General features: G+C 39.2%; 1 protein-coding gene across 1 annotated transcript; it reads left to right on the top strand.

Moving 5' to 3' along the window:
• The first annotated feature begins 289 nt into the window (after window positions 1-289).
• Window positions 290-2,262, top strand: LOC121941496 (melanin-concentrating hormone receptor 1-like). The gene is made up of 2 exons (XM_042484298.1): window positions 290-350; window positions 1,241-2,262. Exons 1-2 carry the CDS (start codon window positions 293-295, stop codon window positions 2,260-2,262), a joined length of 1,080 nt encoding a protein of 359 aa, XP_042340232.1. The 5' UTR covers window positions 290-292.
• The last annotated feature ends 12,773 nt before the right edge of the window (window positions 2,263-15,035 follow it).

The raw sequence follows: 15,035 nt of genomic DNA, 5'->3' as shown, positions 1-15,035 counted from the left end.
CTGACACACGGTCGCAACTCTACCGAGAGCGTCACAGTCCTCTTAAGCCACTCACCGACGAGCGGCTTCATTACCGCTGACTGCAAAGACAGAGTGCGCACAGCTCTGCTCGGAGGAGGACACAACATGCTTGTGCTGTAAAGGATTTTACTATTTAACAAAGGATATCTGGAGTCACTTCAAAGAGTGAGGGGGGATTTCGTTTGCAGGCTGCCGCAGATGCAGATTACGTGGGAAGCAAGTTGATAGTTTGTTTTTTTTTTTAAATTTGGATTCACTTTGACTTTTCCCGATGGATTTCTTAAACGACTCTAATTTTTCCCTCGGAGACACTAATTTAACAACAACAGGTAGGCTGAGCGATGAGCGCACCGGTAATGTGATGCAGTGAGATCAACATCGTTTCACCCCTTAATTAGAAGCATCATAACTGCATTTAATTAACATGCTATTGAAACCACAACAATCTAATTAGTGCCCACTAGTTCTCTTAGTGTGCCTTTTCTCTTCTTCCTCAAGTGTTTCTTTTTTAAATCAAACAAGCTTTCACTGGCTGTTGCGCAAATTCAGACTGCAGTGAATTCCCTACACAGCCTGACATTTCTGATGAGAAAAATAAAGTAAAACTACCATCATCTAATGAAATGAAATTTTGCCCTTATAAACTTTGATTAATCACCTTTTTTTTAACTGTAAAAAAATAAAAAAATAAAAAAGAAAAGATAAAATGACTGGATTTGATAAGATTTTATTTGGACATTCCTGTGACTTTTTGTGTTTTAAATGTACTTACATATCCAAAGCAACTTATTTTAAGGTCTTTTCTAGCAGTGGATAAATTATTACAAAAAACATGGCCAGGACTTCTGCCCCCACCATTTTCTGTCTTTGATATGTGCTGTGCTCAAAGAGCCAACAATACACATGCACACAGAAATCAATCATTTTTGCGATCGAATGATCCAACAGCCTAAAAGCAAGATGGACAAAAAGGTCGACGTAGGTTCTGATAATAAATCTGCCCATGTACTAATCCCCCGGCAAACCATAGTTTCTGATCTCACCAACTGTACCATGTCACATTGTGATATGATAATGACTGCATTACATACCGTGCATAAGTATGCATACATATGATATAATGTAAGATTTAATAGCATCTAATGATTAAATACAACGTAGGATACAGTATGCTTTGCCATGGATTGAACTGCTACTCCCCCTTGTTATTATTTACCAGCTGTAGATGGGGCCCTTCACTGCAGTGCCATCCTCCCCGTCATCTTTGGCATCATCTGCTTTCTGGGTATCATGGGCAACTGTATCGTCATTTACACCATCATGAAGAAGACCAAGTGCCGTGCCAAGCAAACAGTTCCAGACATCTTTATATTAAATCTGTCAATTGTTGATCTCCTGATTCTCCTTGGGATGCCATTCCTCATCCATCAGCTGCTTGGCAATGGCAGCTGGCACTTTGGAGCCAAAATGTGTACTGTCATCACTGCGCTTGACTCCAATAGCCAAATAGTCAGTACTTACATCCTCACTGCAATGACCCTTGACCGTTACCTGGCTACGGTCCATCCAATCCGCTTCAACTACATTCGCACACCGTGTGTGGCAGCGCTGGTGATTGGCCTTGTGTGGAGTCTGTCCTTGCTCACCATCATCCCGGTGTGGATGTACGCAGGTCTGATGCCTCTACCGGATGGCCTGGTGGCTTGTGCTCTTCTTCTGCCTGATCCAGTCACTGACACGTATTGGTTTACACTTTACCAGTTCTTTTTGGCATTTGCAATCCCTTTGGCCATAATCTGCTTGGTGTTCTTCAAGATCCTCCAGCATATGTCGACCAGTGTTGCGCCGCTGCCTCCACGGAGTTTGAGGGTTCGCACCAGGAAGGTGACCCGCATGGCAGTGGCCATTTGCCTGGCTTTCTTCATCTGCTGGGCTCCTTACTACATCCTTCAGCTGGTCCATCTCGGGGTGCAGTACCCAAGTGAAGCGTTCTCCTACGCCTACAACATAGCCATTAGCATGGGATACGCTAACAGCTGCATCAACCCATTCCTCTACATCATCCTCAGTGAGACCTTCAAGAGGCAGTTTCTCAGGGCAGTACGCCCAGTTAATAGGAAGTTTCGTGTGGCCCCAAGCACCACGGATGGGGGCAGCGTGAGCGTAAGAATGGTGCCTGATGGGGCTCAGCCGGAGCATGTCTCTGGGGAGAGGATTCCATCCAATGTGGCCTCACAGTGAAATCAGAATAACTTCATCATGTGTCAATGTGGATCAGTGCAATTGATGGGACACCAGCATGAGAACACGTTATTTCTGAATGGTAACCTCTGCACGTGAAGTCAAATCAACCATTTTACACAAACGACTATTACACTGCCTTTTCAAGGCGGAAATTTCATAACGTTGTGCCACCTCACTGTTCTGTATAAAAGATACAAATTGTGGAATTCGGGGACAGAGTTGTCTTGCCTTTAGGCAAGTATCAGAGGTAGTAACAGAGCCATAGTGATGTCTGCATAAACAGGACAGCTGGCAGGATGGGATCTTGGTCGGCATGGGTGTGATGTTCTGACAACGTGCTTTGTACGCGACCCACTGCGGGGGATTTACAAGTAGCTGTTGGCAGCTAACTCAAAGACAAAGAGCAGTTTCTGTAAATGTCAGCAAATTGGGTGAACAATGAGATTCGGGAGGTCCAACAGAGGACAAGATCAGCTGCAATATACCAGGGACGGTAAATGATTGTTATTGTCATATTAATGCTATTGTTGTTGTTTACAAAGTGCTACTGATGCATTTGTGACATGTCACACATATCATGTAGCTTTGGATTCCGTGATGCCTGTATGCTGTCTATAATCACACACTGGAGTGGCCTCCTCCAGCTGACATTTGGTTCTGTATTAAAAAAAAGGAAGGAACTTTGCAGTGGCCCTGTAGTGTGATCTCTGCATAAAAAGGGCTAAAGGGTTTGCCATTTCAGCCAAGACCAGAGTTTAAAGCTCTTTCCCATCATTCATGCAAAGCACGACATCACTGATTTACATAGATGGAAAAACTAAACAGCCTTTTCTAACTGGGCTTGAACACAATTCAGTTTAGTCATTAAAAAAAAAAAAAACCCCGCCTTTTTGAAAATGGTAAACTGACAACGAAATTGCTTTTTACAACTTGCTGTTCCATCTGTTCAAAAACAAACTTAATTTGAATTGAGTCTGCAATTACACAGCCACGAAAAAAAACAGTCAATAAAGCTGTATAGTTTTGTTTGGCTGAACATATGCCTGACAATCCTATGATCTTTCCTTTGAAAATGATGGGTAAATATTTATTTCAGCAATTGTGGTACTAGACTCTGTCAAATACCAGTATGAAGATGAAACAGACTTGGTGGTTTCTCAGTGAAAAAGGTGTGTCTAGACTGCATGCAAAGAAAAATTCATCTTGCAGCCTTCATTTCCAATCATAACAGCAAACAGCCAGTGGACAGTGCGCATTGACTACAGGAACCCCACATTATTCTGTTATATCTAGCCCATCTTCTCTCTACTCTGGTCTCTGTATATTTATGAAGTAGAGTTATACAACATTTATGTTAAAAGTTTTCATTCTCTGCGGACATGTCTTTGCCTCAATTTGTTGCTAGATAAATCCTGACGCATCTACAATACCAACAGGTCCTGGTGGACGTGCCGTGTGGTAACAAGTGGAGTAATTACTTCATTATAAATGTGCACGCATCAAAGCACGTCATGTTTAATGTAAGAAGACAAGAACAATACGCCATCTCTACACACATCCGATATAGTATCACTGTTTGGATCCATGCAGTATGCCAAGCAGATGCTTGCACCTTTGACTGTTGATAAGAAATATATGAAATGATTCATGAGCTTTAGGAACACTGAACAAGATGTACACACAAGAGCTTCTATATGAAGACTGGCAAAGTCAAGAGTTTGAAAATAGATTCTTGTTTGTTCTTGTGTCCTTCTGTGATTTTTTTGATGTGTGATGTATTGAAGAATCGAATGAAAAATACTACTGGAGATAATGTCTTCTTGAAATATATGTTGTTATATTAGAATGTATATTATATGACTCCACAAACCAGAATGAGAGGGAGTCTATTAGCAGCATAGTTTTGAGTTTTTTGAGGAAGTGTGCCACAACAACAGAACAAGTCATACAGACTTGTTCTCCTTTAAAAAAAAAAAAAGAAAAAAGGAAGACACTAATTTAAGATGACTTTTACCCAAATGATTGTATGACTCATCACTATAGTAACAGTTCTTTGAAAATTGAGGAGGTAACTTCCAATCTGGGGGGTGTTTAAGGTCCAGTGTGTAGGATTTAGGGGTATCTATTGGCAGAAATGGTATGTAGTATTCAAAACTATGTTTCTATTTGTGGATAATCACCTGAATCACCTGTTTTTGTTCCTTATGATGAGCAAAAAACATCTACATACAGAGCGGGTCCTCTCGTGTTTCTCGATTAATGTTGTAAACTAACAAAGATGCTCTCTCTGTTATGCTGCAAAACAAATCTACCTACGGCTACAAATAAAGTCACCTGCCTACCTACCTCCCATGAAATCCACCATGTTGTTCTACAGTAGCCCAGAATGGACAAATGAAACACTGGCTCTGAAAAGGACCATTTGTGCTTTCGCCACTGTAGTTCTCCTGCAAAGTTAGCATACAGGAGAAGTTTCAGTTCTGCAACCTCACCACTAAATTCAACACACTGGACCTCAAAGTTAGTGGTAAGCTAAAGTTATGTTCTAATTTTCTTTTGTTTAAACACTGTAAAACAACAAAAACACCTACTTTGGTTGAAAATCATAAAAATTCACTTTAACAAGGCTGTTCCAGGTTTAAACCTGGTGGATGTTCTCCCTGTATCAGCAAAAATGCTTTTTATCTGGATTTAATATCCCCAAACATCCAAAGGTTGGGTTTCCTCTTGAGGAACGTCTTGAATAGATAAAATGGTCGCTTATCAAGCACTGAAAATTGCTGCATTCTCAGTATCGATTTGGTCTGAAGTGTAAGGCCACAGATGTAAATGAAGGGCTGTGCTCTGGATTACAAATCTATAAAGTGCCATTTTGTCAGTGAAGTGTTATTGTCATACTGGTGTTAAATTATATTTTGAAATGTAAAATTATGATGGTGTAAGTATATGTTTGGAAAGGATTATTAATGTAAATATAAAATATATCAATTATGAAACTATGACTCAGGGTTTCTCAACCTTTTCTGGCCTGTGACCCAGTTCTCAGTCTAAAAATGTACTTGATGCCAGTAATTACAGTTGTGACATTATCATAAATGTTGTTTATTTTTGTATTGTATTTTTAAGAGGGCAGAGGAAGCTGTGAATGGATTGCCCACAGAAATTATGATGAAGTTTAACCCTTTTTAAAATTGAAAATCAATCAGACACTGTCAGTCTTTGAAATCCCCTGTGATCCACAGCAGCTTATCAGACCAAATCCTGTAGGGTCCCGACACCAAGGATGAGAAACTCTGGTGTAACTGTTGTTTTTGTCTTTTATGAAGCAAAAGAAAAAAGGCTCATGTCAAAACATGAGCAGCTTTGCATTATTTGCTCAATCGTTGACAAAACAATAAGTTGTGGCCCACTCTCTGTACTGTTGTATGCATTGTCAGCTTAATAAAATCAATATTGTATGAGAAATATTCAAAATTTGTACACAACTTTTCACTGCATCAGGGTTTGTTGTTTGCATATGATTTTACTCTCTGATATTTATGTAAAGCATTTCCTGTCTTCAGATACTAGCTATAGTGTAAAAGTCACTCATGTTTAACATCAACAACAAAACAGTATTTGGATCAGAGGTGTGGACTCGATTCAGACTCGAGTCACAAATTTGATAGGTTAAGACTCAACTTGACAATACTGAAATACACTTACAACTCAACTTCAAAACACCAGTGACTTGTGACTTCACTTGGAATTGAACCTTTTGACTGAAAATACTTGATACCTTCCCCCAAGCCAAGAAATGAAAAATTGTTTTATTTAATAAGTGTGCCACAAATCAGTTAATTATACCTTGAATTCCTGAATCCACTAACGTTAACCTTATTCATTCCTAGCAAGTTAAATCTTAATTCCCAAGTTTCATTTGCATTAAAAAAACTATGCAGTGGTCAACAAAAAACAAAATGCTTTATGCGATGTGCAGCTTGAAAATTACAGAGGTGCATCAACTCACAACTTTGACATTTGAAGTTGCACAAAGAACGGTAAATCAAGGCTATTATTAACATAGTGAGCTAATGCTTAGCTAATGTTAGCTTAATAGCTTAGAAAACATTCAACAAACTTGTTTTAGTAAATAGATATGATTTTTGTAAATTTAATATATAATTACTCTGTCGTTCAAACTGCATTGCATTTGATGAGTAGAGCACTATGACTTGTTTAGGATTTGAAACCTAAAGTTTAGGGCTTTGGAGTTGACTCGGTATTTGTTCGTTTTGACTTAAGACTTGACTCGGAACTTGAGTACAAAAGACTTGAGATTTAATTGTGACTTGCGAAACAATGATTTGCTCCCACCTCAGATTTTGATTACAGACAAAAAAAATATGTGAGTTTAGCCGTCAAATATCATCCCTTTGTCACACCGCTTGGTGTGATATCAACGCAAAAGACATCATTAAAATTGTTTATGAGATGCACTGGTCTTTCAGCTAACGCAAATGTAAACCAATCTGCAGCAATAATTGATGCTTAGAGTAACTGACGTAATATAAAGAGCAAGAAAATCTGCACAGGGCAGGAGGCAGGTGAGGTGGATAGGTCAAACAAAACTGGACTTTATCCAAGAGACCACAGTTAGCATTTAACAGAATTTTAACTTTATTTTAACCCAAAACTTTTATTTTCTAAAACTAACCAAGTAGTTTTGTTGCCTAAAACAAACTGTTTCCAACATTAACAATGTGTTACAATGTGTTTTAGCAGTTCATCACATAGATATGCTAAAGGTTGCCCTGTGCTTCCCTATGAGACTCCTGAGAGGGGTGTGACAAAGAGTAGGTATTTGACAAATTTAGGTGGTGTATTCTAAGCAAAATACAAGATATTTTGCTGGAGCTTGGAACTCATCCTGTCGATGCCCCCGTGGTTCTGATGAAGGTTTTAACCCAAATCTTCCAAGTTCATAATTTGATGTCTTTCATTAACACCAATGCGCTTTTGACATTTGGTTTATCTTAAAACAAGGAGACAGTCTACACAGAAACTGGATGTTATATGTGCGTTTTAGGCATTCAAGCATTAATGGATAGGAGCAAAACAGGAGAGAGGGAAAAAAGAGCAGGCCACATGAGGTTGAATTAGTAATTGAAAAATCTTGCTCTACAGTATCGTCTGATCTTGGAACCCAGGTGGACTAGCGTACCGGTCTGATGTGCAAACAAGCACAAAAATCCTTAGGTTCCAAGCGCCCAGCAGTGTCATCTAATTAATCCACTTTTTGAAGTGTAATTAAGCAGCCCTCAAAATATTGCAGTATCTCAAAAAAACTGCAGACGAAAGGCCATGCTGTTCCTTCCCTGCTGCTTGATCAAGGGTAGAAAAAAAATACCTCGCAAAAACTTGTGGATGACATTCAGAATCATGCATCATCAATCAATGCATCAATCAACGTTTACCGTTTTGCACAATGTAAGAATGGAACACGTTATTGTAATCACAGTAAACTTTTCCAGCAACACAGACCTCCTTCTCTGATCTTCAAAATCAGTACCAGTGAGCATTTTTTTCAGGCTCTATTGTAGAGGAGCATCTTGGCAATGTTCATATCCACCAAGGTTAATATGGGTTTAGGAATTAAACATGGGCTTTCAAGATTTTTTTGCCATTGAGAATGACGTTCACCCATTTCTTTTTCCTCCTCATAATATAACAAACTGTAAAATTGCGTAACTGGGTACTTGTCCTTCTAAGTTTACTGTATTCAGACTTTCACTGCCAACAACATCACAGTCTGTTCAGGCACCAAACCAGCTCCACTGCAAAACAGTCACTTGATAGAGACCAGGAGATTAAAGTTCAGCTGTCTGGATGACCTCCTACTCATAGGCGTACTTGATAACTCATTACAACTAGAAAAACTGCCATGTGGTTGTATGCCTCTGATCACCAATTAAGTGGCACCTAAGTTTACATTCATGTCTATTGAAACATGGATACTTCACACACAAAAGATCTATACAATCAGCACATTTTCAAAGTGTTTTTAAGGGTTCTTGAGTTATGGCCATAAACATGTTGTATCAGGTCACTGTAACCTTGACCTTTAGCCTTAAATCACCAGATTCTAATCAGTGGACGATTGTGCCAAATTTGAGGATACTTCATCAAGGCCATCTTCAAAAACTGCATTCACAAAAATGAGATAGATGCAAGGCTGAAGTGACCTTGACCTTTGAAAATTAACTTTTAATCAGCTCATCAATGAGTCCAAGTGAATGTTTGTGTAAAATTTGAAAAATTTCCTCAAGTTGTTCTTGAGATGTTTTGTGCACAAGATTGAGACAGTCAAGGTCACTGTGACCTTGACTTTTGACCATCAAAATCTAATCAGTGCATCTTAGTACATCTACGTGGATTTTTGTGCAAAATGTAAAGAAATTCTCTCCCTTCTTAGGAAGGATTTCAAGGAGGAGATATTGCACTCACAAGAACGGGCTGGACGGACAACCCGAAAAAGTAATGCCCGTGGCCTCAGCTACCGCTGGCGCCGATGCATAAAAATAAATCACAGCTTGTAACTCTAACACATCCTTCATAGGCACCCAGGCTGAAACTTGGGATTAGTCAGGACTGAAAAGAAAGCCAGCCCATGATGACAAAGTACAGCGTTGAATAAAGGACCTCTGATCTCAGGTCAAATAATGTGAGATATAGGTCAAGGCAAGAGTTGATTTTAACACACAATGTTCCGCTGGCACCCCAAAACCAAGACATAAGACATAAGGACCATGACTACACTAGCTGCAATTCCAGTATGCAACACGTTCTAATACAAAGTCATCACATATTTTCTGCTTTGAAGTGGACTGTGTCTACATACTGCGCTCTAGTTATCCTTCTGTGTCTGCTCTTTACGTTCCGGGATGCCACTACTGTGTTATCAACATACACATGGTGGGATTACACTGCATGTGGCTATGTTTTGACTACAAAAGTACATGACAACCACCTTGGGATGAGGATGCCTGGGATGTCAACAAACACACATGCTGGCAAGGATGGTTTGGTTGACGCAACAACAGGATGGTTAGATTTGGGCAAAACAGACACATGGCAAGGTGTAGAGAAAAAAAAGCATCACATCAAGATGAGTAGCGAATGCAAGACTAACAAGTCAAAATCCACAATTTGTTGGACTCCACATATTACATTGTTACCGGCAGTGTTTCACCCACCCGCCATCCAGCGGCATGTCATGCATACATGAAAGGGGGCTTATGGCATTGAGATCTTAAGCTAAAAGTGGTGTTTGACAACCTCAAAATAAGAACAAGCTGGCACTGTACATTTCCGGAAAGAACGAATGTGTTTCATTTGCACATTTAATACAGATTATATTCATGTTTCTTTAGTGTAATGGAGTGTGGAAGGGTTGGTTTATTGCTGGAAACTGAGGCAAGACACCTGCCAGCTGCAGACCATCATTAGAGACCAACAACAAAACTGTTTTCAGTGGCTTTTTAACTGCAAGACATGCAGGATTTTAAGCTACCTGTGAATGTTTTTCCACTGGGTACGGTGCAAAGAAACATGTTTGTGTTCAATACCAAAAATTGTCTTTACTGCCGGGATGGTGACATGAAAAGTGGTTTGTTTTGCAGAGTCATTGATCCTTTTCTGTCACACTGAAGCAATGATTTTGACCCACAAGATCAAACTCATACAAGGTGGCAAAAGCTCCAAACAACAGTCCTTTTAATGAAAGCTTGGTCGGTACATAGGACTGTCAGTAAGGCAGAGGTACAAAAATCACCAAGCAAAAAGCAGAGTCAAAAAAGGCAGAAACTGGTCAAGATCAGGACAGATCGATAGCGTGAAAGGGGGAGAGAGAGAGGGGACGACATGCAGCAAACGGCCACAAGCGGGAGTCCAACTCGAGGATGCTGTAGGACACTGCCTTCGTTCATGGGGCGCCTGCTTTATCCACTCAGCCACCAGACCCACAACTGGCCTTTTTTTTTTTTTTTTTAACAATAAAAAACTTAACTTCACTGTTTTGATTTATCATGCATAATTATCTTAAATACTTGTTTAAAAATATTTAGTTTGAACTTATTTTATTCAAAAATCCTTCCAGCAATATACTGTATTTTGGGTTTAGCATATATACACACAATTATTAACGCATACAAATCCCAACGTGGCCTGATCAGAAATTATAGCATGTTGTAAAATAGACGTGTGTCTGTTAGATATTCACAGTAGATCAATGAATAGTGTTTACAAAGACAGGAATTAGGCCTATGTCTGATATGCAGAAGGAAGAAGGCAATGCTTGCGAATAAATCATAAAACAGTTAGTTGATTAAATGCTTTGTCGCTCTACAGACAATGAACTGACTCCTCACGTAATCTTTTAAGAGGAAAAATCCTTGTTTCTGCTACAATATTTCTGGAAACTTTTGTGTCATAATATTTAAGTTTAAGAAATGTTCAGAAGGAGAGACATTTTCTCTCATGCCAGACTAAAACTATATGCAGAGGGCATATTTGGTAGAATAATGTTAAATTAAGAAGTCAGAAATGCTCGGGCTGCTGAAGTGCTCTGGAAAAAAAAAGAAGCTGGATGTGGCAGTTTTTCTCATATGCGTCTGCTCTCTCTTCATCAGGACTAATTGAAACCGTGTGGTTCCAGAGATAGTGGTCCCCGATAGTTTGACAGACAAAACCAAAGAACTTATTCTGGACTTGAGCAGGAGCACATTCCAAAAAAGAAAAAACAAAAAGTTTCAAGGACTTCACAAGACAGAAGACCTCAGCTGGGACAAAAAATACTGTGGTGACAGTGAAGAAAAAACAGCAGTGGCTTTAAAAAATGCCGCACTCAGTTGTCAGCCCCTCATACAGGCCTAGAGAGCATTTATTGAGAGTTTTTTCAGATGGTCATCTGTGTTTGGTGTGGAAACACTAGGCTGAGAGAAAATCTCTTCAATGTGTAATCACAACTGAGAGAAAATCATTGGCTCTGACCTCCCCTCCATGGACACGGTCTGCACGCAGTGACTGACATAGACCAGTTTACGCTCTGTTGCAGTAAAAGAACTCAGAATACAGCCTGAGACAGCAAAGACCAGAGAGCTTCACCACTCACAAGGCAAACTTCTACAATAGCTCATTTCTCAGCCACTGTCAAACTCATTCACACTATGGACACCTAATACACATTGACAGACTGCATTTCTGTATTTAACTACCTCACTCACTCCTAGTCTCCAGGACTACCTTATCTTTGTCATACAGGGTCTTTTCCCAGTCCAGTGCTTTGTGCAATAGTTCATAGTGAAATGATTAACTATGCAATAATTCATAGTGTGTATTTTTAAATTATAATTTATTGTGTATCTTTATATAATGTACAGTGTGTATTTCCTGCTTTTTTGTACAAATAATTTTGCCTTTTAAAGATATGTCCCCACTGAGAGCAAAGCAATGGAATAAAAATTATTTGCATTACATTGGCATTCTTTGCATAATGTCCTTAGGACTTTTTTTTTGTAAGAGACCCCATAACGTTTTAAATATAGGCCTCTACTTATTGGCTAAGATTGGTGTTCATGGTAATGGTAAAACACAGAGAGAAAAAAATTACAAATTATTTACCATTATAATACTTGTAACATGTTACTTCACCAACATATATCAATTTGTAAACGTGGAATTAGTAGTACTAATATTACTTCCATGTATTTATTCTAGATATTTTTTCATTCATTCAACCTTTTTTTAATCTCGAGATTTCATTGAGTGCATGCCCTCTTTTAAAATGATGTTGAGAGTATGATCAATACAGTTCAAAACAAACAACCATTACACTGCCTTAAAAACATCTTAAAACTTGTGAAAAAAAAATCACATTCAATTTCAATCAATTTTTCCCACCAAATATATAATGGAATAACATGAATTATATGGTAGTGACAACACTGACTATTTTTGTGCTTCTTTATTTCATGAAAATTGTGAATTTAGTATCTTAGCATCACTACCTTTACCATAAAGGACCAAATCAATCATTTAGTGGAGCATCATTTTGAAAAAAAATCTGTGCCCAGGGCCAAATTGTCTCATAATACACCCATGCTGTAAGAATACCAGTTCTGGTGTCCAATTCTTGAAATAAAGCCAGCTCTACTAGGGACCATCTGTATGAGCTCTGGAGAAATATTTTGAAAATTCTGAGCCACAATCTCATGCTATGAGTTCAGCCTTCCCCTGTATTGTTGTTTAGTTACTGGAGTGTGCACTTTCAGAGGTAAAGTTGCCAAAGATGTCATATTTTTGCAAAAGCTTTCATTTAGACTTTTTATTACCTTTGCAGCTGCAAGCTCTGCACCTGACAACCCATCCAGAACTTCATAAAGGGGTGTGCTTCATACGTCGCTCTGGCAGGAGTCTTCCGACATTTCAAACATTGACCCCCTGCTGCTGCCTCATCACCAAATGGGTGCAGCATCCATTTGCTGTCACTGCAGCTCTTGTCAGGCTCAGAGAGGTATGTCTGCAATTGGAGCTTCAGGAGGCTCCTCTCTGGACATTTCTGGCTCCTTTTTGGGGAGATATGGTGAAATATTGTTATATATCAGTAAAGCTGATTTGACTTTGTGACCCCTCAAATGGTCACTGATGATCACCTTGTCAGCACTGTCAGGACATTCCTTTGTCTGCTCACTCTATTTAACCCCCCCCCCCCACAACCGTCTTCACCACTTGCTTTCTCAAAATCATCAAGGTCACTTTGGGTGAAGCAGAGTAGTGCAGTGTTTACTTGGCCTGCGTAAAGAGCAACACACATTAGCTCCTGCTATTGTTGACTGCAGAGCTTCCTTTTTCTATTTCCCTGTTTTGACGTGCCTCAGTGCTCCAGAAAATTAAACATTTTATGCAAAGGAAGATGTTGAGACACATGAGCTGGCAATGGGCTAATCCAGGGAGTTAATGAAATATTTAAGCTACCAGAAAACATAAAAAAATGTTATCGTTAAATACCTTCTACAAAAATGAACTGTATATGAGGCAGACCTTTATTTGTCAAAAATGAGTAAATGGTACTGGCTGTTTAATTGGGACTAGACTTTTACTTGAAGTTTTAACAGTATTTACATCACATTAAGTCTAGCCAAAACACCATAAAAAATGTATATATATATATTAGAGCAAAAGAAGGAAAAAAAAAAGATTTTTTTTTTTTTTTTTTACTGAAGCTAACAAAATAGATTTGTACCTTAGACCTAACTGTAACCATTTCATAATGTTCATCATGTGTTACGTATTTCACCCAGCAGCACCTTTGTGTCTCATACAGATGCTAAAATGTGCCTTGTGTGTCAGTATCAGACACGTAGGGGGCGTGGCAAAGCACTGGGGCAAAACAGCCTGTAATGACAAAGTCATTTCTATCTTGCAGTGGATCATACAATATCAGGCCCAGATGTTTTTAGGTGGTAGGACGGTGGACTTGCTGAGATTCTGCAAAGATGTACCATAATAATCTACTTAATTTCTGGGAAACACTGTGTGCCACAAAGAGCATAACCTTTGTGCCACTCAGATTAGCTCATCAGATGATCATCAGACAGTATTAGTCTTCAGTATTACATTAGATGATTTCTGGAATATCATGTTTGGTAAGTTGAATACAATTCGGCCTGTTAAATTGGAATAATTTGGTTGCAAATTCTAAGTCCAGAGAGCTAGTTTCATGGTATGCTGTTTTTCCAGCCTGAAATGTAAAGGACATGTCCAACCTATGTCTTTGGATAAGTACCCTTCCATGGTGAAAGCAGGGGGATGATGAGAAAAGACAGGAAACATGAGAGGTTAGGCTTAACAGAAGCTGCTGGTATCCCCCACTGAGACACATCCCCAGCCTCATCCTCTCCATCATCCCAGACAGCCACATCCTCTTTGCCTTTCTCACTGGCTGAAATCCCAGCAGGAGAAATACAGAAAGTGAACAAGCAAATCTTGGAGTTTTAGGACTTGAGCATTTATAATTTTGCAATTGTATAAACTTTAAAAGGCCTTGTAATGTTTGTTCAGTCCTCATGGGGGGGGTATCGCAAAAGCACTCATGGCAGCCCATGCCAGAGGTCATGAGTGAAGTCAGGCAAAAGCACTCTTAACTCTCTCGAGCCTTCGTGAATTAGTAGAGAGATTATGAACAAAATGTTCATTAGATATCAGCAAAATATGACTTTGTTGGAAAACTGCTTCTTTTATCACCATCTCTCTGCAGTTAATACTCACTGACTGGAGGGACCCAAAGTGGGGCTTGGATGTGACACATTTAGATTTGATCCAAAAAGAAAGAAACTAACAATGACAGCAGCTCTTGACCACAAACGCAAACTCACAGAAAAACTTTTAATAAAAAAAAAAGAAAAAAAGAAAAAATGTTGTGGGGCTGACCTCAATACAACTCAGAAAAAAATGCTATTAGCTTCTGCTGGGCAGTTTTCCTCAGCTGAACTGAGCAGAGCATGTCTGTACCTGCAGAAGCGGTGCTATTCTCACCAGGTGAAAATTATATATTGCAGAAGTAGAGGGTTCCATTTTCTACATCCTTGTTGTTCCTGCATGACTTCTTGAGACTCCCTGTATCCCAAAAAATAAATAGATGGAAGACATCTGAAACATGAACTGGTTTAACCCTTTGAAAGCTGAGCAAATTGGCATAATTAGTTTGGTTTTCAAACATGGGAAGAGCGCAA

This window comes from Plectropomus leopardus, chromosome 4, assembly GCF_008729295.1.
Source record: "Plectropomus leopardus isolate mb chromosome 4, YSFRI_Pleo_2.0, whole genome shotgun sequence".
Taxonomy (NCBI): domain Eukaryota; kingdom Metazoa; phylum Chordata; class Actinopteri; order Perciformes; family Serranidae; genus Plectropomus; species Plectropomus leopardus.
Note: the sequence above shows the minus strand (reverse complement) of the source record. Positions and strands in the feature narration are given on the sequence as shown.

What these genes read in the sequence shown, in the direction of transcription:
- LOC121941496 (XM_042484298.1), top strand. Translation starts at nt 293, where the DNA reads ATGGATTTCTTAAACGACTCTAATTTTTCCCTCGGAGACACTAATTTA. An exon ending in CACTAATTTAACAACAACAG is followed by an intron (nt 351 to 1,240) that starts GTAGGCTGAGCG and finishes ATTATTTACCAG; the next exon opens with CTGTAGATGGGGCCCTTCAC.